Below are 26,129 nucleotides of genomic sequence, written 5' to 3'. Positions count from 1 at the left end.
CGATGCTTCACTTCAATGCACCTCAGCCATAACAAGAGGACTGCAAGGCTTAAGCACCCTAACTGTGGTGCTTAAGAAAGTAATCTGAGGCCTGTGGATGAACGCAAATGGTCTCTGGAAGCATTTAACTGTGCCAGAAAAACACCCCCGGGTCTAAACAGCACTGAAGGGAGATGGTGTGTAAAATGTTTCAGTAAATCAGTCCCAAAGTGATTTTTTGTTTCCTTAAATAGATTCAAAGTCCGCATAGTGTTTTCCGACATGTTGGGATGGAAACCTGTGGTCACGGACCGTTCAGCGCAGCCTCTCGAGCCGCGAGCGACTCCGCTGGATCAATCGTTCTTCCAGGGGTGGAAAGAACGGGATGCGGGACGCCTTCTCCCCGCTCTGCCATGCTTCCACATCCTCATGGAGTTAGACCCCCGCCACTTCTTGACCACTTTGACCGCGAAGGTATCTCAGGATGGACTCTGACACTACACCCCGAGGACACCCCGACCGAAACGGCTTTGCTGAAACATCCTCTTTGCTCATTTGTAGCCCAAACCCTTCAGCTGTAATCCACATAAAGTGCTTTGGATAAAAATGCAACAAATTTACATATGCAAAGTTGGAAAGGCGATAACTGGGGTAGATGCCTCCTGAACCAAGTGCACTCCTAACGGGTTGATACCACAATCGGACCCGGGACCAAGCGATGACCTTTAAGGCCGAGGCCGGAACGTGCTGTGTTGAAGCGGGAGACGAAGTGGGAGCAGACAGGCACCAGTGTGCGACTGCGACATGGACATTTCTTCACCCAGGGGCAGGATCTCGAGCGTGGAAACAGGAGGCTCTCTGTGATGCCCGCACGTCTGCTGTGGAGAGAGCCTCCCACCACAGTCCGGCCAGGACCGGCGCAGTCAGCTTCCATCCGTAACTCTACACATGATCGTGTTTTACAGCTGGGGGTAAACCTTCATGGTACGAGAGGCTCATGAATTTTGCAAGTGACCTCATGGTTGCCTGTAGCAGGAGGAGGCTGTGTTTGAGAGCTATTTTCGGAGGGGGCGTGCTCTCCCGCTCGTGTGAGGCACGGCCCGAACCCGGCCTTATGTAACCGGCTGTTTGACGCTGATCGGAAGGGAAGCGAAGGTACTCACAGCTCTCCAGCTGCATGATGCACGTCTGCACGTCCATCGGGAAGTTCTTGAGATCCATGGGGCAGGAGAGTGTTAGAGTTAACCTGCGGTAATAAAGTGAGTGACAGCGATGGCACTGGGTGCAAACAGAGCAGCTCAATACACATGCAATATCACAAAGTGTCATATGTAATATGACATGTAATATCACACATAAGCAGAGTTTATTGGTACATTTTGTTAACTTGTAAATGACAGTACTTGCCCCCCCCCCCAATTTTCCATGCGGAGGTTGTTACTGACAACGAGGGGGACAGCTGCAGATTATTATTATTTTTTCCAAACTACATCCTTCCCTGAGGAGCTGGGGGCTGTCCGCACCGTGAGTCCTCAGTCACGTCGAATTTCTGCTGCCCTCTATCTGCATGGTAACAGCAACCGCGTTCAAAACCTCGCCGGCGACTCACAACACGCTCCAGGAGTCCGTGTGTGTTTGTGCCACGTGCCACACGCTGTGTCTTCCCCGATACACGCATCAGTGTGACACGCTTTTGCGGGGGCCTTAAAGACATGGTGTCTGCACACGCTGTTAATTATAGAAGAGAAAAATCCATTTTGCTCCATCTTTTTTGGGCGCTTATGATTTTTCTATGAATGGCACTGGCTCCTCGTGTTGTGAACAGCGGTGTTATGAATTTTCAAAGATACAAACATTTAGCAGTTTATTTATTTATTTTTTGATTGCATTTTCTTTGCTCATCTTTTCCCTTCAATTGCTTTTTGCAGTGGAGCGAAGGCGACCTGTAGTCACCCGCTGAGCTGATAGGTGGCAGTAAAGAGCAACAAGAGAGAATAAGAGTGTGGGACCACACTAATTCAACTCATTTCCACAGTGTTTTCAGCTCGTGTGTGCAGTTCCTCGGTGTCTGTCATCAATGACAAGATGGGGAACACCGGACATGTTCATGGGATGTATCAGTTAACAATCACTATTGAACAGTAGTTGTGGAGGCAACGTGTTTTTATTTTCAGAAATTACTGTTCATTCAGTGTGGGTCAAAGTTAATAAAAAAATTAATACAAGAAGTTTTGGAGTATTTTATATTTATTATGGCTGTATTTGAGATTGCGGTAGAGCTCAACACTGAATAAAACAAGGAATGTCTCTATTATTGACCTTTTATTAATTGTAACTTAGTGGTAAAAGTGGCTATGAAGTTACAAACAAAATGAGTTATGAACAGACATTAGGTTACATGCCAGTGCATTACATCACTATGACCTCCTAACAAATGATACTGCATGATGGGACACCGGAGCAGTTGGTAGCATTGTGGTTAGAGCTGCTGCCTTTGGGTGTCAAATGGTTGCATGTTTGAACCCCAGCTGTAGTACCCCTGAACAAGGTACGTACCCTAAGTTGTTCTGCTGAAATTACCCAGCTGTATAAATGGGTGAATAACTGTAAGTAGCTTAACATTGTAAGCTGCTTTGGAGAAAAGTGTCAGCTTTTAAATAAATAATTAAATGTATGAAACATAAATTGAAGCAGATGCTCACCTTATAGAATAAAGGACATTTCCATTTTTGAATATTCTCAGCAGCTTGTTGTCAGTGGTCACGTCGTGGAAGTGGGCCCCTTTCTCGTTGGCGAAGAACAAGTCTGGCTTCCAGATGGAGTCCAGCATGGAGGGGTCCAGGTCCAGCGAGTCGTCGGGGTACTCGCTGTAGGCCAGCCGCGGGTCGTTCCACTGCTGCCGCAGGAAGATGTTCACCCTGTAGTCCTGCGGAGGAGAGCGGCTGTCAGGAGCATCACTGCACCGTTATGTCCTCCTCCAGCCTGATGCTCATGCAGAGCACAGAGCTTCTGCTGTACGTTCACTGCTTGCAGGTTTGGAACCTGAAGGTTGCCGGTTCGCATCCCAGCGGCATGTGGGAAATCTTTGAGAAATAACTTCATCAGTAATGAGGACCTGGTCAGTGCTGTCCGGGTGTTTAATTCACCAATAAACTGCAGCAGCAGCATCTGCCTTAGCCAGAATAAGGATATCTGGTATATATTAGAACATCATTGCATAATGCAGCCCTTTTCCAGCAGCAAGAAATACATTAAACTACAAAAAATGTAGTAAATTGAAAATCCAATAACTTTATGGTTGGCAGAGACAAGCATTTTATTGCTTTCTCTCTGTCTCGCCCATCAGTGTGAAGTATCCAGAAGAATCCTACGAGTGAACGTGGAGCAATCCGCACCCCTGCCCCATAATCCTCAGCGCAGCAAACCAGATTAACAACAGCAGACACCTGGTGGAGAGATTGCAGCCCTGGACTGGTGAACTTTGTGTCGGAGACAGAGCAAGAGAGATGGGTGATGGTGGGGGGTGGGACGTGCAGCCAGGGCACGGGGGGGATATAAGTTCATCATTTTTATCATTTCCCTATCAGGCTCTTGCTGCTCATCTACAGCTGTGTGCACTTATTGTATCCCTCCAGCTTCGGCCCTGTATGCTGCTTCAGGTCACTGTCTACTGAACCAATAAACATCTATCCCTGCAGTCCCCTCTGAGGCCCTTGTCTCACGCCTCTGTGACAAATCACACAGTCGTTTTCCGAAGATCAAGCTGGGCGTGAAGCTGATCACTCACTGCGTCTCAGTGGAAGTGGAAACTTCCAGAAACCTGCTCGAGTTCCAGTGAACGCCTCTGGATGATGGTTAGTGGGTTGAGTGTGATGGGTCTCGAAAATCTGAGTTGTGCCAGGTTGTTATGGTACTGGGAGCTCATAGAGCCATTGGGGGGCAGGGGGATCTGAAACAAAGAAATCGGGGGGGGTGGGGGGCTGGGGGGTTAGGGTTATCTTACAAATCCCAGGCTCCTGGTGGCTTGTGGGAAGTTTTCATTTCCAGCTGTGCAGGGATCAATCGACAGTTTGAAGAAAATCTAAAACTTCAGTAACGGCAGTTATCCAATTAAAACTTAATGCATCACTACTACTACCCATTTACCATAGTAAATATGTCTTTACATGAGAGCAAAATGATTTTTAAGTTTCCAGTTATTGCCTGTACCTTTTCGTGCTCTTATTTGAACTACTGTTATTATTGTGTTTATATTCTACGTGCTGTTCCTACTTCCTATGATTCATGTCTAACATTCAGTTACTGGATTCAGTCTGATGTTTTTCTAACAGTTATGTGTTCATGACCTGCCAGATTTGCATATAACGCCTGCATGTTTCTCTTTACATAATGTACGTGGACGCTGATGAAGACACTTAGCCGAAGCACCTCTGCGTTTCATCCAAATGAAATTTATTTCTCTGAGTGCCACCCTCATTTTTCCAATCAAATAAAAAAAAAAAAAATCAGAATTTCTGTTAGTTATAGTGTCAGCTGTAATAGCGTCAGCTGAGTTGAGTCTGTGCTTTTGATAATTTTGAGGAACCTGAAGGGAAGACATCAACCTGCAGTGATCCATTGTAGAGGCAACGTGCGTACAGACTAGAGGACGGTCCTCTCGACGGTCCCTAGGACCGTGGGAAGGGACACGAGGCCAACAGCTCCTGGTTGTCGCCAAACGATACAGACGGGTTTTGAGTCCACTGCAGTATTTATGGAACAGCACTCGCAGCCATCGCTCCCTCCGGTGTTATTTTGACGGCGGATTACTTATTCACCGTGGTCCAAGGACGGAGGTGGCAGGAGGTCTGGTGCTGAGGGTGCAGAAAGCTGGGCCCCCAGACACACACACACACACACACACACACACACACACACACACACACACACACACACACACACACACACACACACACGTGCAGACCTCAGAATGAAAACTGCAAGGCCCATAATACACACCATTGTTGTTTCCGCGATGGAGCCGAAGCTGTTGATGAAGATGTTGCAGGACACATTCACTGGAGGACCTGAGTTAGAAATTAAATAAAAAAAAAATAAATAAATAAATACATAAATAACAGAATCATTTTTAAACTGATAATGGAAGCAAGACTTAAGTGCCAAATGCACTTTAGCATTCACGAAGCTTGCATAACACGTTCACAAACTTCATGAATAACTGATTGTCACCGCTGCATTGTAAATGGCTTATTACTCACACATTCATTTCAAAAGTGATGTTTAAGTTGCGCTATTCATGTCTCCACGCTGATTTATATCAGTTTTCTCTTAATTACTACGCTCGCTCAAGCTTCTGCTCGTTGTGGGAGTGTGTGCATGTTTGTCCGCACGTGTGCGTGTGTGTGTTCCCGCTCTGCATTATCGCTCCCGCAGACATGCAATCGATAAAGTGCTCGCTGAATTAGTAATGCGGAGTTCATGGAAGTGTTGGGTCTTGTGCCCTACACGAATGCTCAACGACAACACACTCAAAGCGAAATCGGAGCAACGCTAGAAAACAGAGGTGTATGAAAAAAAACTCTAATTCTCAGAATGATCTTTGATAAACAGTCAAATAAGTTGCCATCTCTAAGAATGTGAAAGTGTTCATTCCACGGGTCACAAATTGGCATTATGATTCATCACCTTTTTCTCACATATTTACTGTTTAGGGAATCTGACAGCAGATTTTAATCACATTTTTAAAGGTTTTTAAAATTTTTTTGTTTGTTTTAATGCTGTTTGGGTGCTTTCAAATATAGGAATGACTGTGGTAACAGATTGTAGAGGAAATGCAGATTCTAGGAGCTAAAGCTATGCATTGATTGCTCACGTTTTTTAATTCGTGCTTTACTGTATAGCAACTTTTAATGATAAGCTACTTGCAACCTTTTACTCATTTGAAGAGCTGGGGATTTTTACTGGCTCAATTAGGGTAAGGACTCTACGGTAATTAAAATTGGATCATTAAAATGATTAATCATTATCTATTTATTCAACTATTATGTATTAGTATATAAACGATTAATAATATATAAAACTGGGTAATTAAAATGATTAAATAATGAAAATTACCCACCTCCATGAGTGAGTAGATAATTCTAAGTAGATAATCATTGTAAGTCACTTTGTAGGAATAAATTATGGGTTTATATATCAACATTTGATTGATTTATTTTCTGGAAAAAATTTTATGCAGCTACTCATGTGATGAACATTGGTTCGTATGGTGAAAAGAAACCAAATGTACTTAAGAATCACAGGTCTGCATCTAAGTGTCTCTTTCTCCTAATGTAATGAAAATATTGCATTTTCTGTGAGATGCACGTCGCTTTGGAGGGAAGCGTCTGATAAATGAACACATCTAAATGTAAATATAAATGTACAGTTGGAGGTGAGTCATGAATCTGTGCTCTTTGGATCCACCAAACGCAGCCACTCACACCAGTACTCTACCAGCTGTCCTGAGTTCAGTTTTATGAGTTTGCCCTGATTTATGAGATTAAGTGTTCTGCATTTTACCTTCCTAAATGTGCTCCATGCTTGGAGATTGTATATGAGGTCTTTCTATTAGTTTATTATCTTTTTTTTTAGAGAGAATGACAATTTTTAAATATGGTTTTGATTTCACAGCATTCTAAGTTAATTTTGCTGCCTTTCTTAATTTTGTGTTTGACACTAAACTAAGCAATGATTTGATTTTTTTATTAGCTTTGATTGTGATAATGTATTTTGGAAATGTGGTGTTTTTTAATAACTTTATTGAAACTTATCTTACATTTATTTCTGCGCTTACATCCCCTTCAGAAACGCCACCTCAGATATAATATTATACCCCAAATATTAAGAATATTCTATTAATCTATAGGTGAGCGGGAACGCGGTGGCGCAGTGGGTTGGACCAGGTCCTGCTCTTCCGTGGGTCTGCGGTTCGAGCCCTGCTTGGGGTGCCTTGCGACGGACTGGTGTCCTGTCCTGGGTGTGTCCCCTCCCCCTCTGGCCTTACGCCCTGTGTTACCGGGTAGGCTCTGTGACCCCGTATGGGACAAGCGGTTCTGAAAATGTGTGTGTATGTTAATCTATAGGTATTACATATGCATCTAATGCAAGCTGACCTTCAAATTCTTACAGTGCATGTAAAAATATGAAATATTTAAAACATTTACAGCATATCAATTACTCCTTGTCCCCTGTAAGATTTGGGCCTCTATGGAAAGATGCTCAGAAATTGTTTTTAAAACTTCATTTTCTGACCATGTTTATTGGAACACGTTTACACTGGCCTGAACGAATATCTACAGACCGGTGAACTCAGTCACATTGCACAATGGGGGTGCAATAATCTTTATGTTATAGCCAATAAGTGATGCTTTAAGTTATTTCTATTTAATATACATTAAGAAACTGGAAACAGGCCATGTCTCTGGGGAATAAAATGGTGTGTATCTCCCTGCAGGAGAGCCATCTGACAGTCAGGAAGGATTCCCCAGGCGCTGAATCAGTGAACATCCCCTTGCATCGTCTCCAAACCTTCACCTATAATCCAGAATTTCAGCTGGATCACCAGTAGATCCGCGGTCAACATCTAATGCAGCTCCATTTTCACATGTGCGGATGGGGAGCAGTCCAGACTGTGTGAACATGTCCACCATGAATTTTTCAGAAACTTCCCTGATGTCTAATAGATGGGTGCAGGTTGGAGGGAAGGCAAATATATACTTACAGGAAGGTATCTGTGGAGCATTGTGGACATTTTGCTTAAAGGGCAGGAAACCCAAACACAATCTGGACAGAGCTGATGTGCGCACTATTATAACTGAGACCATTCTAATCACACTGGCATTCAGAGCGCATTTGGTGTTTGCTGATGACAACGTGTCCGTGTTTGTTATCGTGTTCTGCCGAGGTTCTGCTGTCTGGCAGAATCCAAACCTGGCCCAGACCGAATGAAGGCTCCTGTCCAGACCAGGCAGATGGAGAGGCGAATGTGAAAGACAGCTGTCCATTCCTTGGTTGCTGTCTTGGCCTTTTTAATTTAATATCTGGCCGGTTGGGCATTTACAACGATGCAAACATGGGGTTTACTCTGTAAATGCCACAAAAACTACACTTAAAGTGCTAAGTAGACAAACAGGCACCTTACCTTTGAAATTGGGTCTAATCCTGGCATCGTAACCTGAGGTCCGTCCCATGAGCTTGTCTAAGAAGTCCGAGGGGGACATGGGCACCAGGTCCTTGGATGCAACCAGGCTGCGGAAAACAGGAGAGACGCACAAGTCACACGGCTGCCTCTGGGGTCGTTTTCACTGACGGGCCATATAACCCTTTAACTCTGATATCTGTTTGTCTCTTTATTCACTTCAGTGTTGCTTGATCTTCAGCATTTAAATTAGTGAATAGAAACAGAGGGAGAAAACCAGAAAATATGAGGTCAGCTATGAAACAACACAAGGAAGCAATATGAGACCTAAGATCCAGTCTGACAAATTGTGTAAGGGAATAAGCAATAAATTGCACAAATCATCTATGCAGAGGCTTTCACTTCATATAGTATAGACTCTTTAGCAGGAAAATATCACGTGTGCTTCCTGGAGCAAATGTAAGCGTCTCCTACGACAGCTCTCAGTTATTCACGCAGGTATCAATACACATTCTGGGTGGCAACAATATGGTGAAGCTGTCAACTTAAACAGTTAAGTCTCCAATGGAGATTCAAAATTTACTAGGTTTTTTTATCTACTAAACCGCCGACAGGTGACTTTCTCAGGGATTTGGTGAAGTCATCTGCCCGCAGAAGGAGACACATGCTGTGCTGAACCCTCCTCTCGCTGGTTATTTTGAAGAGAAAACAGGAAAAAAACAAATGGTGACAAAAGGGAACCACCCATCTACGTCTGTAAGAGCGCGGAATGGGTTGGGAGCCATCACATGGCCCCGCATGTCTGAATGGTGCAAAAAATGTGTCCTCTCTACTCCGGCATCTCGGTACACGTGCTGCCGCTGCGATAGGAAAATCCCTTCTAGAGCGGGAGGCAGTTTTGTTGCCGCAGACGCCTGTCAGTCATCTTGGTGTCCCGCGTTTACCTAAAGTGTGAACGAAGCCTGCTCCTTTGTTCCCTGCCGAGGGCGTCGACCCCCCGTTACCCTGTCACGGTGTCTGACGCTGAGACATGTCACGGCAGCATTTTTGGGCCTGGCTTGCTGCTGGAGAAACCGCTTATGACACATGAGTGCCGATGGGACAGCGCAGAGCGGATCGCGGACAACGGGACCCCACTGGTGGGAACGACCACAAAGGAGAAGAGGAGGACTTGACTGCCTTTGTAAGTGATTTTTGCACCGCTGCGCAGCTGAATAAACCTGGACCTTTTCTTACGCTGTGCCACCAAATAGAGCAGGTAGCACATCCCAGTGCATGACTGGAGGAGAGAGCCTTCCTTCCACCAGAAGGACATGGGTTAAAATCCCAACTCTTGCTGCGATACCCTTAAGGCAAGGAAATATCCTACATCGCTCCAGTGAAAATTACCCACCTTTGTAGCTCAACATTGCCAATTGCTTTGGAGGGAAGTGTCAGCTCAATAAATAAATGTAAAGCAGACGGTCTGTGAGCACAGATGGGTCCTGGGTCCGAGTACCTATACGCATTATGAAATCAAAGTTAAGATTCAAGCACTTTGGTGTGAAGGAAGCACTGAGCTACACGGTATCGGAGAATAACAAAAACAGAGGCTCCAAAAATCATTCTGTCACACAACTGCAGGATCACCAGCCTAAAAAAGTCAAAAGACATCACAATATTAAGAAATTTTAGCAGCCAAAACGAAAATTAGAGTAAACCCCGCAAAAATCATATTATCGTAGACTTCAAAAACCCCTGTACGAAATTATGCAACATTACAGATAGAAAAATGGAAGCCTCAAAGGCGAAGCAGACCACAGTATCAAAATTTTCACACACAACATAATGCCTTCAAATTTCAATATGATTTTTTTTTTTTTTCCCGTGCTTCTGCATGCACTTCACATTGCTGTACTGTGCATTTGCCCCCGCTGGTGGTGTGATTGAGGATACGGACAAGCCGATGCAAGCGAGCGTGGTCAAGTCCCTTGTGATGCATATTTAGCTTTGTTTACCTTAGCTGCTGTCCCAAGTGTACAAATGTAAACAAATTCACATATAAAAGTTACTTTGAGGAGGACGACAGTGAGAAAATGGGAGATTCTGCTCTCTTACAATAAAGAACCCAGTGTGCAATGCCAGGTCCAGTCTCCCTGTACTAATCCATGTAATCCAGGTACAAACTTGAACCCTTGCCAGCCAGTTTGCCTCATGATGTGTGCTAACGATGGTGATGGTTGAGCACTCTATGCTTGACCAGACCCTGATGCTGCTCCTATGCTCTGTGGAGACATCCAAGACGCTTACAGGAGAGCCCCTCTATAGACGTATTCTGCCTCAGCCACCCCCTGAACCCCCACCACCAGCCATTACGTCTCCTACCCAAGATCTCATCCTTGGCGGAGCAGAAGCAGTTGCCATGGAAACCCCCCCTCCCTGACACCTGGGCCGAGTGTAACCAAAGAAGCATCGCAGGGCTGTAACATGGGCCTCACACCCATGTCAGAGCTCATCCTCCCGCTCAGGGCTGCGTTTCCCTCCTGGCCACGGTGGCTGCAGCTTACACCACGATCAAGAGCACTCGAACCATAAAAAGAGTGAATGTAAAGATACAGAGCAACAAAAACATTCAACCCTGCAGGGAACATCTCATAACTCCAGTCCTGCTTCTACTGGTGGAGTCAAGGTTACAGATGAACACCGTGGGACAGGCAGCGGAGCGATGGAGACGGCGGCAGGGGCTGGGGACGGAATTAAGCATTAAAAGCCCTAGTAAAATAATTAACACGACATGCACATTTGGCAAAAGCAACATAATTAAGTAATTAATTGCCTTCTGTTGCACTCAGAGAGGTAAAACCCACAGCGACGATTGTTATTCATAGGAGATGGTTTCAGCCTTTGCGAGACGGTTTATCGTGATCAGCAGACAGTCACGCTCTTCCCACTGTGCCGCCGACTGAGAGGCAATGCTGACACCCACCACATCATCCACTTGATATCTGTGGTCAAATACCAATAAAAGATGCAAATTGTCAAATATCAGCAAATTTCAATGCGCATGCTGCCTCTATAAGGAAGGTTCACTTAAACTCCCAGCAACTCCTATTAAAGCCCTGAAACATGATTACGAGAGCTCAGTGCCACTTAAATGCGTGATGATGAAAAGAGGGACAGTACAAAAACTGTACCAACGTTTGTGTGTCTGTCTGTTCCAGTGTGTCTATGTGTCTGTGTGACGCCTGCCATCATGTACCCTCCCTTTTACGTCATCTGTGACTCAGTTGAGCGTGCTCATTGGCGCCTAGTGGCAGTGTTCCCTCGGTCTGCTAGGGTCGCGTTGACAGAGCAGCTCTTCTTGATGCCATTAGCCCATGATGCCCCGCTACGTCTGGCCCGATCAGTGAGATGTGCACAGTGCCCCCCCCCGCTATGGATCACTTGGGGCAACACCACAGAGCCCGCCAGCTTTTTGGGTTGACTCACCCATCCTCAGCCACCCCTCACAACCCTGACATCTACCTCAAACATTCCCCAGGGGGAAAGAGCATGGCTCCATCTTAAAGCAACAATTTTCTAGAAATATCTCTTCTTATATTCTTGTTATATGAACAATAATGTAAGCCAACAAAAAACACAGTCTCATAGTGGCAAAGACATCTGTTTCCCAGGAACCAATCAGATGCTCACAAAGAAGCCAGTTTTCTGAGTAACCAATCATATTTGACCACTCATACCCCCCTGGGTCCTACCATTATGCAACTGCATCCCTGTCATGCTTTTTGATGAGATAACAGCTAAAGAATTTTAAGTGGCCTAATTTTTTTTTATATATATATATTCTTTTAGTTTGTTCCTAGAAAAGATGGAAGCAGATGCCTACAGAGCCTGTGACAGATGCAGGATGTGGGAGAATGGATGAGACCTACCACACAGTGTGTACTCTAGGTCCCATTCCGACACATGGAGCATGAAGAAAAAGAACAAAACTACGTGAGCTGTCAAGGATAAAGCAACCAGACTCATATATCTCCTCCATATCTCGTCCGTAGCCCCAAGCAAGGAACTAGCGAGCCTTTTGCATGCATGGAGGAAGATTTTTAAGATACCCCCCAAGTGTCTCCCTCTTTTAAAAGCAAGCTTTCCCCTGCGAAGGACCATCCACACCCATGCATTCAGAGCCAATTCTGTCTCCAGGCATGCTGTCATTCCACTGGAATACTTACTGTAATGGAGATGATGACGGAAATGGATGAAACTGGTGCCCATGAACTCAATGCTTTATTATACTATTGCTCATTTTTTTACACAGCTTGTTCCCAGCTTCTGTATGGCAAAAAAACATTACATATCTTGTTGTAGTAATAGTTTTTTCTTCTTGAAACAGTAATGCACCGCTATTCGTTCGTCTGGCTGTCTGCTATCAAAAAAACAAAAACAAACAAAACCGAAAGTGGTTTCATAATAAAGTTTGTTGCAATAAAATACAGCCATTTTGCAAATAAGATATTTAATATCTAAGTAGAACTGTGTCTGCTGTGCAATTAAAAACAGCATGGTACACATTAAAAAAGTGTAAAAATGAAAAGTGTAAATTAACATGAAAACAGAAATCTTGTCACCTGCGTTGCCAAAGAGTGTTAGCACTGAGCAACATGTTAGCAGCATGCTATGAGTAAAAATAAACCATGACTCTAACAATTTGTAAGCAATGCATATTACCAATGAAAGCTGGCGATGATTAGCAATGTGAGCTAGCAACATTTTTGAGCAATAGGTATTAGCAATGAAAGTTAGCGATGACTGTTAGCTATATATTCCAGCAACATTTGGAAGCAATGGGTATTAACCATGAGCGTTAGCAATGCGAGCTAGCAACATTTTTCAACAATCAGTATTAGCAATGAAAGTTAGCAATGAGAGTTAGCAATATGAGCTAGAAATGTGTATAGCAATGAGTGTTAGTAAGGATTTTTAGCAATGTGAGTTAGCAACATGGCTAGCAGAGGTGCTTTGGCTGGTTTTCTCAGTATGTTGCTACAGAAATGGACGGTCTGTCGTGGCCTTTTACACACTGCTTGTGAGTAGCCTTAGTGGGACGGAGGAGAGCATATTCTCCAGTCAGAGCACATCAAATGGATCATTAAAGTGTGAGGGGTGACAGCGTTCACCTGTGGTCTGAATCAGTGCTTTTCAGACAGAACAGGTGGAAGAGCAGAGCAAGATGGGCTCTTATGGTGCGTGAAGAGACCAAGCAAGAGGGCACACTGCTGCACGCCGTAACATTTCCAGGCAACCGAAAAATTAAGAAAATGCACATAACTCCAGGGTAAACAGAAAGTCTGTTTGCACATAAGGATTTTGCGACAGGACGAGTTTATGTAAGGCCATTTACAGACAATCTTTGTATCCTTCTTACAAACATACAAACACACAAACAAATACACAACATATGACAGTGTAATGTGACTGCACTGCAAAGCTGCATAATGCAGGTCAAAATCAAGCTCGACTGAGTCAGAAGACCGCGAGCACCAACCACTGTAGCATTTATTTATTTACATATTTATTTATAAACATGTCAGAATTGGAGATCCGAACATGATTCAACTTGAAAGAATATTCAACCCTGATTATGTGGGATTAAAATACCCATTATTATTTTTTAGTTGTTCCTTCTGTGACCTGTTAGGTCTTGTACAACTTCAAGGCTGCACAAAGAGGTTGCCTTGGGATGTGTGATTTTTTTTTTTTAAAAATTTATTTCAGAGTCAAGCAAGCCACATAAAATCCACTGCTGCACAGATTACTTTTCCTTCTGTGTTTATGAACATCCTGACAGCATGAGCGGAATGTCTCTGGGTCAGTAGCAGCCCTCACTAAGATGCTCAAGTAGGCAACTTGCTTTTCTTTCATACACTTCCATCTTACTCTGATTGAGCTGGTTGTTAGGATCTCCTAAGTAACCTTCAACACCTCTCCAGTCTTGTTCTTCATATTTAGTGGATGGTACCTGAATGTTTTGCTCTCTCCGTGTTCATTATTGGAATCATAAATCTTCCAGCAATGGTGTAATTAACTTGAAGGCTGAGCTGCGGATCAACAGCTGTAAACTGCAGGAATCCCTTAACTCTTAAATGAACCCTTCCTTGACCCCCAGGGAACCTTGACCCCATCACCTCTCCTTTTGGGGTCTCCTCTCTGAGATGACGTGGAGATACAGGATGGAGATGGTTGGAAATTAATGGAAATATAGACACTAGCAGTACCAATTTGGCTCACCCATGCACCATTATTCTCAAAATCTATGATATGCAAATCATATTCCTCAATCCCCCCTCATTTCTCTCTTCAGCCATTTACCAAATGCAGTCATTGTGGAGCTTTAGAGTTGAATGGGAGTAAATTAGGATTAATAATCCTTCAACGCACAACTACGTAGGGGATGGGGACCTGTGGGTTCTTGCGAGTTTCTCACTATACACCTTCTGCTAACTGCTTGATCAAAAACACTGTCTTGGTTACAACCGAGAGGAAAAAATGCTCTCTGACAAGTAACTCCTGCCATCAAATGCGCATCTGCTGCATTCCTCTAGGACCAAAACTCCATCTCCAAGGCCTGACCCCAGTCTACTGTAGGTCTCGACCTCAATTCCCCTGGTTCCTTATCACACACAGAGTCTGAAATCACTTGCCCTAAGCAGGGGGCGCAGCAAGCCAGAGCCTAACCCAGCAACACAGGGCGCAAGGCTGGAAGGGACACACCCAGGACAGGACACCAGTCTGTCACAAGGCACCCCAAGCAGGACTCAAACCCCAGACCCACCAGAGAGCAGGCACAGGCCAAACCCGCTGCACTACCGCACCCCCTTGCTTCCTTATCCTTATTCCTTATTCCAGGGTCAGCTTTCTGACTTTGGTTTAAAATATCACACACACACACACACACACACACACACACACACACACACACACACACACACACACACACATTTTCAGAACCACTTGTCCCATTCGGGGTCACGGGGAACCGGAGCCAACCCGGTAACACAGGGCGTAAGGCCAGAGGGGGAGGGGACACACCCAGGACGGGACGCCAGTCCGTCGCAAGGCACCCCAAGCGGGATTCGAACCCCAGACCCACCGGAGAGGAGGACTGTGGTCCAACCCACAGCGCCACCGCACCCCCATATGGTTTAAAATATCAAATCCCCTTTAATATCCATACTGCCTTTCTGAAACAGCCTCATTGGGCCATTGCCATTGGGTTCAGTGAAAAAGGTTTCTCAACTCCTGTCGAGTGCACATTTAATGTGTCTTGTTTATGGTGATTACTATGGTAGGAGTCAATATGAATTTATGGTCGCAGTCTAATCAAGCTGCATAATTGCAAAACTGAGACAGAGACGTATGGCTATTGTTACCCAGTTGCCCGGAGACCACTTCTGTCTGCATGGCGGGACTTCCACCTAAAGTAAATTTCTCATGGCAATTCTATGGTAATTATATACCAGCATTGATCTTAACGCTACCACACTTATGACCACTGATGTCATAGTCAAATGATAAATTAAGCTTCCAATGAAGAAATATCTTAGTGCTATCAAAAAAAAAACACATTAAATGAACAAAAAAGAAGACAGATACACACAGTCACTCTCTTTACACTTTGAGTTTATATAGTCCCTGCATGTTCACAATTAACTTTCCTTAAAGGTGATTTAACTTGATTGGTTTAACACCATTGACTGTGCAGAAAAAATAGCATGGAAAATAATTTTAGACAAGAACGTCATTTTGTGCCAGCCCCTAAAAACCTTTGATGCAGACTCATTGCCAAGTCCACCCATGAATGTACTTCTGGAAGTGACTCATGACTGAGATGGACTCATGCTTTTGATGTACTGAAAAACGTAATAAAAGGAAACATTATACCTATGATTTCTCTTCAAGAGACTACTACATACAGTATCATAAAATTAATAACGTAATGATTATGAAATCTCTGAAATGATTATCGAGCAAGATAGATGGAATCACGTGGCCTTATTCATCTGGCAGCCATAATGTGAGGGAAGACCTTTTTTTATTTAGTCTCTAGGTCGAGATGATGCTGATTCAGAAAAAACATTATTTGATATATGACAGACAAGATTCTGTCCATTTTTTTGAGTGTCGCCTTGTCTTCTGAGAGACTCCAGCAGAACACTGGGCCATTTCTGTAGAGGGTGCCTGAAGAAATAAGCCTTGCTGTGACCTGTCACACATCTCTCTCTTTCTCTGGTGACAGGGCAGGACAGACAGCCTTTGTCCTTGAAATGCCGCGCAATCATGACAGAACTATTTTTAAATATGAGCAGAATTGTCAGTCTTACACTAACCAGAGGAAAACAGAGCCTTGGACAGAAACTGCATCACAGTTCACAGAAGTCTTGTTTCAACAAGAAAAATCTCCAAAAAAAAAACACTTTTCGGACAATTGTATACCAGACAGGCTATATACAACAGAGACCTTGGTCAGTCAGAGTCAGGGTTATATATAATTTACACAATGTTCCAAAGAAATATTGGTATTAGAATAAATATCAATAGCAAATATGTAGAAAAATGACGCCCCCTTAATTACATAGTCATAATAATCGTGAAAGCCCAGTGTCTTCATAAACACCTGTAATATTTCTATTTAAAACAGCAAAAAATCTAATGCAGAGAGATTGAGGTAATTTGTGCATTTTGCCACTGAATAAATGTGTAACAGTACGTTATGAATTCATGAGTGCTTCCTGCAGTTCTCATGCCGGTGACTCCATTAATGGGCACATGGTGTGCGTAATAGGAGGAGAAGCGGGGCAGCCCGGTGCGTCCTTTCCATATGGATGTTCCGTTTGCACATGAACGCAGCGCTTTCTGTGAAATGATTGTCTTTGACAGTTTCTGCTCCAGATACACTGTGGGTTTCAGAAAACTTAAATAAACATTTTTTAAGCCGCTTACTCCGAGAGGCTTAAAAAAACATACGGGGCCTGTTCAGCAGAATCGATGAAAGCGTGTCTCAAAGACTTGCCGAGCCATTCGAGTATAGAGCCAATTAGCGATGATCCGACGTCCACAGGCACCGGTGACAGCGCTGTGGAGAGCAAAACAGCCTCAGGCGGGAAAACGCCCAAAATATACACACTTCATAGTGAAGTCTTAGCTACCTGGTAGAGTGAGGACCAGAGAAAGTTCTGAGTGTGAATTGCTTGATGGTAGAATTCAGCTAGAAATACAACTTCTTTAATAAATGGGAAAACTGGTGTTGTTTTAAAAAAAAATCTGCCAGTGATATGCGATCCTGTGGACAAAAACAGTTTGTGGGTCAGAGAGGTCAAAGGAGAAATGCGAGAATCGTACAAGTAAACAGATGGGCCACAAGCAGGCAAATAATCAAATTCAACATAGGTGTGCAAATGTCATCTCAAAACGATCCACTTATCAGACTTTGTCTCGAATGGGCTGCTAAAGACCATGTTGGATGCCAGTGTTGTTGATTAAAAACAAGAAAGCACATCTCCAATGGTCAAGGGAGCATCAAAAACAAAGTGTTGAGTAGAAAAAAGTTTTTTGGTTGAACAAATCCAGGTTCCTTTTGCATCATGTTCATAGAAAGATCAGAATATAGAGCAAGAAACATGAGTCCATGAAGCCATCCTGTTCGGTGTCACCAGTACAGGCTGGTGGTGGCAGTGTTATGGTATGGGGTATGTTTTCTTGACAAACATGAGGTAAAATGTATCTGAATCACTGCTGACCAAGTTCATCCTTTCACGTCTACAGTTTATGCACACCTAGGGGAACATTTTCATCATGATAATAAACCATGTCACGTATCGTCACTAAAAAGGTTCCGGAAACACGACAGCAAGTTTTCATTACATCAGTGGAACTCAACCCTATTGAGCACCTATGAGATGAGGTGGAAAGTGTCGTTTGGAGCAAGACTGTGCAAACAACTAATTTGCAGCAACTGAGCCACACAATCATGCTACAACATTCTTGAACAACGCATTCAGCATCTTGTGGAATCCATGCCTTGGTAAATTCATGCTATTCTAAAGGTCAAAAGAGGCTCAACATGCTACTAGATAATTGTACCTAATAAAATGGAAACACTGAATTTTTAACAATGTTTTATGAAATTAAAAAGCATGAAAAAGGGTTTGCCTGCAATTAACTGGAGTTCTATCCAGGGTATACCACCCTCTAGCTTTGCCCTCAGTGATTCTGGGATAGGCTATGGGACATTGCAGCCTTGACCAGGATAAGCAATTAAAAATGAGTGATTGAGTGAGTGAGTGAATGAGTGAGTGAAAGACAAAAAAGTGAAAAGTGGGAAAACAATAATTAAAAAATCAGTATCTCAATAGAGGGGGGCGCGGTGACGCAGTGGGTTGGACCGGGTCCTGCTCTCCGGTGGGTCTGGGGTTCAAGTCCCGCGTGGGGTGCCTTGCAACGGACTGGCATCCCGTCCTGGGTGTGTCCCCTCCCCCTCCAGCCTTACGTCCTGTGTTGCTGGGTTGGGCTCCAGCTCCCCGTATGAGAAAAGCGGTTCAGACGGTGTGTGTGTGTGTGTGTGTATCTCAGTATTTGAAGTGACTGATTTAGTTAAAATCTGTAATAAAAGCATTAAAAATTATTATAAAGCAGGTTTCATAAGGAATTGTCATAAACATTGCACCATCTTCCAACAAGGCATGATTTCATTTATTTAATTTGTCAAAGTAAAACATTTTTATTAAAGTATACCAAGATTACTGTCATGTCAAGATGACTGAAAAAAATCACATATATGATGGACTGGAATGATAAGTCAATCGTATGAGCGGACCCCCCCCCATTGAACTGTGCTTCTAATAATTACAACAGGCAAAAAATAAGAGATCATACAGCAGACTTTCATGACTGCATATTTTAAAAAGAGAAAAGAGAGAATACGGGGTACAGACAACATTGTCATGACACCTGGCTCTGACTGTGACTCACAGGTGCAAAACCAGCTTTTGTTTGCTGGTGTTTTCAGTCTCCATTTATTCCAAGCGCCGCTTCCTTTTACTCCTGGGGCTCCGTTAGTTTTCATTTCCTTCTGACTCTAATCGCTCCAGACTCCGAGTGTCATATTCCCAGCGCTGAGCCCAGCTGACAAACTGAGCCTTTGGAGAAATGTAGTTGTACTGGAGAGTTGGTTTAAAAGTGCTGTGTGGTTAAAGACTGAACCAAACAAAACAATGGGCAGTTTGTGTCCTGGGAAGGGAACTGACCTAATACCCTTGAGCAAGGTACTTACCCTGGGGTTAGAAGCGAAATACGTACACTAAGCATGTCAAGTTCAAGAACTGCTTTAGCTAAGCTTAACTTAAGGTCTGGGGAATCGATTATGACAGCGATGGCTCCTCAGCTGACACACCAAAAGCATGAACCACATGCTGGCAGCAAGCAGATCTCGCTGATGACTCCTGTTCTCTCAACCATTTAGTCATCCTCTGCTGTACAGTAGAAAACAACTGATACTGCATGTTGTGAATAAAGACATAGTTTCGATCTGATTCTCATTCATTACTGGGTGCCCAGTGAACGCATTAATCATTTTGCACCATGACTTCAATGTCCAGTATCAAGCAGAGTTTAATGGCCAGTGGCAGTAGTTTTATAACTGAGGTTACTGGGCTATAAAATTAATGAGTTTTCTCGAACATTTATTTCCTCTATATTTTATATACATATCTGAAATGAGGAGGCCATCTAAAAACGTTTGGAATTCCTTCGAATGAAAATCTAATAAACAAGTCAGATGGGAATGTGCTTACGTGAGGGAAATCGCAAAGAGCGACGTATATCTAGATTCCTGTGGTGGGATGTGGCGTCGCTCCCTGTTGTCACCTGTAAACCTCCTGAAATGCCGCACGTTTCCTGCCTCTGTTGGACCTTGGAACAGAGCACGTGCAGGGTCAACCCCGGAGTCACATTTTAGCGAGGACCCTTTCTCCCCTCATTTAATTGGTAGTTATGCTGTATTGCAATACACGCAACCAAGCATGTAACCAAAAATTATCCTAGTGTTGATTTAGCAGTGATAATGATGTTGAGCTTCATGAGAGTCTTGATAATGTTGAGCACCATGCCTAGGAACTGCACAATGGTGGTGACAGAGGAAGAAGTACGAAATTGGTCTAGAAATTCAGTTGTAGAACATGCAGAATTTATTGAGTCTGCAGTCACCGATGACAGTTACATCAGTAATGACAGATCAGGTCTCACGACCCCAAGAGCCACTGTGGCTCTCTTCTCACGTGCAAAATGAGACACTAGAGGTCCTTGATTTACCTCATATGCGACTTATGAGAACAGACACTTTCAACGGCCGTCCCGTCAACATTAAGTTAATTTTGAGTCCTGATGTTTGGTTGTAATGTCTAATGCTGAACTCTCCATCTGCTGTACAATACCATCAACCGTCTGCCCTACCACAAGACACGGCACCAGTCCATCCCAAGATAGCCACACACACTCACACTCACTCACTAAGAGCAATTTAGAGTTACCAGTTCATCTGAATTGTGTCTTTGGACTTTGGAGCGAAACCAGAGCACCTGGAGGAAACCCAGACAGATATGGGGAGAACATGCAAACTCCGCAGACTGAGGTGAATTCCATCTTTTTCCCAAACAGCCCAGGTACTGCTAGGTGGCAGTGCTAGTAGTACAACATTGAAAATACTGTACAATTACAATACTGTACTGAATTTATTGGCTTGGAAGCCGTGCAAGCGGTTGCTGTGAGTCAGAGAAGGTGTATATTTTGGTGGGTCCGGGACCACACTGTTGATCCAAGGGGCTACATGAACAGTAAAACCAGATAACAGATATAGAATCCACTGATCCAAGATTGGTGTGCTGCGTTCTGGACTGAGGGCAGGACCCTATCGCTAACCATCTAGGAAGGAATTCATTTTGGTAACTTCCAGGAAACATGGAGGGACAAAGGCCTTCTCAATGTGTGGTCTCACGAGTCTCAAACAAACACTTATCATAAGAGATTCTAAGATGTTCCCAGAACATCAGGGCTACCGGGATGTCTTCAGAATATAAATTACAAAAGTTGTCTCTTGTGGAGAGCTAGGAGGAGGCCTGTCAACATGTTTTGGAGTCTAAAATCCTGAAAAGCACTTTAGTGCAAGGAGGCATTAAAGTTTGAGGAGTTCAGCTCTGCTAGAGAATGGTGGAGACAGTGAAGCAGGCAGCGGGCAGACACGAACGGACTCTTGACACTTACCGCTTTCGGGTCCCTCCAGAGGTATTACAGGAGGAAAAAAGCCGTCAAATCAGAGGGAAAAGCCCTTGGTGAACGATAGACTCTCGCGGTGACTCCTAGAAACCTCCTCAACACAGCGTGGATGAAAAGGGAATTGTGGGCAGCCACCAAATCCTCAGAACAGAAAGGGGATTTGAACCTTTGCCCATGAGTGCTGGAGTGCCCAGCCCCCAAGTGGCACTTCTCATGGAGAGGACATGGGACGGGGTACAGGGGAACATGATTGTTGGAAGGCGACCAGACCTTCTTGTTCAACACCACATTTATTTCTAGGGAAAAGCACACAGCTTGGGAAGCCTGCAGATAGTTTGGGAGTCACATAAATAGCACATCAATAACATTTAACCACCGGTGTGTGTGTAACTAGTGTGGACCTGCGTGCTGCAGATAGATGACATTAAAATGACGGATTGCCACGTCACCCATCAGCGGCGGGGGAGTAGGGGTCCTGCTGTGAAACGGGATCATCTCAGCTGAGTAACTACTGAGTAACTACTTCCTGATGGTAACCTTCGTCTCAGAAGGTATTGCAAATAAAAACAAAATATTGCATGCCTGTGTGTGTGTGTGTGTGTGTGTGTGTGTGTGTGTGAGAGAGAGAGAGAGAGAGAGAAACAGAGTATATGTGCTCCAAGATAGAAGAGAAGGCCAGTGGAAAGAAAGCAAATAATGATTGATTATATGTGTTATATATATACATAATTTTATGATTAAATATATATATATATGTGTATACATAAAGAAATGAAGAATGTGACCAACCAGCTGTAGTCCCACTGTCTCCCTACCTGAACACACCTTGTTCAAGAACTCTAAAAGCATCTGCTAAATGAATAAATGTTAGTGTAAACGTATGCAACTCTGCAGGGCTTCATACTACTGCCGTTAATTCTGTTTTATATGAATTTTGCTTTATATTTGCATATATAACATATCATTTAAAAAAACGACAACAAATAATGTTTGCATAGGTTATGCATAGGATTGTTGTAGGCTGGTTTTTGGGCAGCACTGACCTTGGAAGCTTATTAATGTTTAATTATTATTGTATCAGGTCGGATTGTTGCCCTCCTCCCATTTTTCGGGACACGTTCATGATGAGAAAAGAGGGAACTGACCGATCTGTGGTCAGTCACTGGTCAGTTTCGTGGTCACTCTCAGTGGTCACTCTAATTGAGAGCCAAACTCCCCTCTGAAGACGCACTTCCTGCACAGTAATTCGGGATCTGAACTAAAGACGCCACCTGAACTTGGGGCGAACTCACCTGTTACTCTCAGCGAACGAAAGCAGAAGCCCGGAGTGTCGCGAGCGAAACAAATGAACCCCCTTATGGCCGTTTAAACCCGGAAAAGAGGCTGCGCGCGCTCTTTGCCAAATGTGAGTGACGAGCGACGGAAACCGTTTCCGAAACGCCGAGATGTTCGCGCGGTGCGGCGGGAATGGAGACGCTGCGCTCCCGCTTTGCGCCCTTCGAACTGGCGGAAGTTGTCAGATTATTAATTTTTCGGCGACTTTTCAGCTGCGCTCCCGGGGAAAATTAACGCACGAGTCTCCGCGATGCTACAGTAATACAGTAATAATAATCACACACGTGCGTCGAAAGCAATTGAATTGTTGTTCACCGGCGGAAGACGGTCCCGTTTCACCGGTCGCGTGCGGCTCCTCTCACCTCAGCAGCAGCGCCATCTCCCAGGTGATGAGTCCGCAAAGAGCGGCGGGACTCAGTCCTCCCCCAGTCATCCTCATCCTCGCGATCATCCTGGTCCCCCAGTCCTCGGCAGCGCACTCTCGAACCCCGGACCGGCTGTGTTCAGCACTCCGGACAGCGCTCCGGCTCCCCCGCCCCCCTCCCCCGCGCGCACTCAGAGGCGTTCCGCTCGAACCCCGAACCGCTGCGTCTTCATCGCGTCCCCCTCAGCGTAGGGTTCTGGTTCGAGCCGGACCCGACACTCCTGGAACAGTGGGGAGCGAGTCCGAGCGCGGAGCTGCCGAGGAGCGCGTTACAATGCGAGCGCGTTCTGGGCGCGCGCTCATCTCAGCGGCGCTTCACAGCGGCGGAGACGCGCATCGGCGGCGCGCTTGCCGACTGTCACATACGCTGACTGACAGCGTAACTTGGCTCCATCGCCATCTGGATGACTGACATCAAAGCTGGCTCAATGACTGACCCCACCATTGACTTCATGGCTGACCAGATGACTGACAGCGCAACTGACTTGGTGACTGACACTCTGACTGAGGCCACCGCTAATACTATAAGGACTGACTCGATGACTGACACCATATTCCCCCACTCGTTCTGTGAATGCCTGAGAGCCATTCATGATGAATATTTCTGTAATTCGACATGTCACACTGTAAACAAGTGTGTACAAATTCAAGACTTTTTAGATAATTATTATCATGACATGACAAATTGTATTTGCAGCAATAATTCAAACTGTGGCATACCTTTTCCTGTTGTGTTTGAGTTTACCAGGCAATGAGGCCTGAATGATGATGATGATGATGATGATGATGATGATGATGACTGAAAAGAGGAAGACTGATAATAATGGTGAAGGTTATTATTATTAGGATTATTATTTTTTATTTATCTTGCACAGGTCCACATCTGTCCAAGGTATTTTACAACGGTGCAGAGAAAAGAGAAAAATTCAGCTAAGATTTTTACGGATTTATTACATTGTTCAGGAAAAGCTGTTTACTGAGGAATAATTAGTTACAGTAGTCTGTCGAGTGGGTGTGTTGGAGGGTCACTGAGGTCAGTCCTGTCCAGCTCAGAGCTCTTCTGTCTCAGGTGCCTCTTTAACCATCTAAGAGCAGCAATGAAGCGCCACACCAGACAGATGTTCTCCTGTCATCTCCTGTCCTGGCACAGGTGGACATGCGTGAGATGCGGGACATGGATGAGATGGGGATGTGGACAAGCTCAGAGACATGGAAGAACTGAGGGATGTGGAAAAGCCGAGTGACGTGGGTGTAAGCTGCGGTGAGGGTGATCGGAGCTGGCAATCTCATTCCCTGGGTGCTGAGATCCACTTTGCTATCGTCCTCGTCCTCAAGCAGCGGGTTTGCTCAGACAGATCCAGCCTCAGTGTGGCAATATGCAGATGGCGGTTTTCCAGGTGTTTCTGTGGCCAGGATCAGGGTCCAAGCCTCTGTAGTGGTACAGCAGCCAAGCGCAGGTTCCAGAATGTACTGCTGATTTTACATGGAAGCCTTCGGGAAGATGAACGTTCATCAGTTCCTGTGGGGGTGGGGTTTCCAACTGCCATGTGCAATTGACCCATGGTGCCTCAATCACTCTTTGCATGCAGGAGAGACAAGACTCCTGTGGAATGGAAATGGATTATTACCCTGCCAGTGGCAGATTTACAGTGTGTCACAGCTTGTGAGCCATCAGTGGGCGGTACAGGGGCAAATTTCACAGGTCTCTGTAAACCCCTCTCTGCATCTCGAGGAGAACGACTGCGCTCAGCCCTCTCAGATCCCCTCAATCAGGTGATTAAAAATGGAAATTGTGGGTGGGGTTTAAGTCCCAACAGCCAATGATGCTGTTGACTCTTGACTTTTCCCAAGCATCCGTCACCGTGCGTGATGCTCTGGTATCCTTCACTGGCGATGTCCCTTGCCTCACATTGATGATTCAAGGTCCTGACCTTGGGATGCCCTCCCAGCTCCCCCCAGACGTGACTCACGCTGCCCCCGTAGCAATGTTTTCAGAAGATGCCCATCAGAGACTTTCGGAGGATTGAGCACAAATCCAGCTCCGCTTTCAGCTGCTTTGTGCGAAGAGCATGTGTGGGCCTGAAGGATCAGAGGGATTCCCCGCATTAGGGAACTCTCCACAAAAGAGCGTAGGTTAAACACCTTGACACACATGTGCCTTCCAGACATGTTTGCGCCCCACTGTCAGTTGTGTGTGATCAAAGGGAGGAATGCGTCACACAGTGTCTTCAGAGTTGCACCTCATGCTGAAGGGGGAATGACTTTTGGGTCGAGCTTTATTAGGGGGTGTTGCAGGTTCTGTGGGTTGTAAATTCAGTAGGTCACACTGCAGGTCAGCAGGTTGTAGGAGCAATAGGTCACAATGCACTACAGTAGCTCAGGGTCCTTTCCCAAAAGCGGACAATGGCCAAGTCTCTCAGCTCACCATGTCCAATTCTGAGTTCATGCAAATGGGAAAAATTGTAGTGATAATTTATTAAAAGAAGAAATTTAAATGCACATACATGAATAGTTCATGGGCAGAGTGTCTGAAGATGGGAGTGACCGAGTTTGAAAATGGATACATTACCCATATGTGGTTGTGTTCTTCGATAAGCCCCATTGATGGCTCAAGGCATCAACAGTCCAGATGACCACATCTTTCTCTCTGTGAGCTGGACATGCAGATTCAACCATGAGGACACATCAAAAGACCAACAGCAGTTGGACAAGAGCTTTTGGAAGCCCGACATAGACTCAAGTCCCTGGTGTTCCACCCGTATGTCTCACTACGATGCAGTTTTTTTATTTTTGAAGAATGACAGAAAACCAAATCAGTTTCCTGAAGCTCAGACAAATAACGTCTCCAATGTCTTTCAGGCTCATCTCTTGTCTGTATGGGTTGTTATGTAAAAATCAGTGTCTGCTGGT

At 44.7% G+C, this 26,129-nt stretch overlaps 1 protein-coding gene across 1 annotated transcript in view; it reads right to left on the bottom strand.

Moving 5' to 3' along the window:
- The window catches only part of glra3 (glycine receptor, alpha 3), a 36,921-nt gene extending 13,413 nt beyond the window's left edge, over window positions 1-23,508 (bottom strand). Inside the window, exons 1-5 of the mRNA XM_029258970.1 lie at window positions 23,158-23,508; window positions 8,162-8,268; window positions 4,978-5,045; window positions 2,682-2,905; window positions 1,143-1,225 (exon numbers count right to left, since the gene is read on the bottom strand). Coding sequence (XP_029114803.1) covers window positions 1,143-1,225; window positions 2,682-2,905; window positions 4,978-5,045; window positions 8,162-8,268; window positions 23,158-23,246 — 571 coding nt within the window. The 5' untranslated portion in view covers window positions 23,247-23,508. The remainder of the gene's footprint in view (window positions 1-1,142; window positions 1,226-2,681; window positions 2,906-4,977; window positions 5,046-8,161; window positions 8,269-23,157) is intronic.
- Between the last annotated feature and the right edge of the window lie 2,621 nt (window positions 23,509-26,129).

This window comes from Scleropages formosus, chromosome 16 (genome assembly GCF_900964775.1).
Source record: "Scleropages formosus chromosome 16, fSclFor1.1, whole genome shotgun sequence".
Lineage (NCBI taxonomy): Eukaryota > Metazoa > Chordata > Actinopteri > Osteoglossiformes > Osteoglossidae > Scleropages > Scleropages formosus.
The sequence above is the reverse complement of the archived record's forward strand: the minus strand, read 5'-3'. Positions and strand labels throughout refer to the sequence as shown.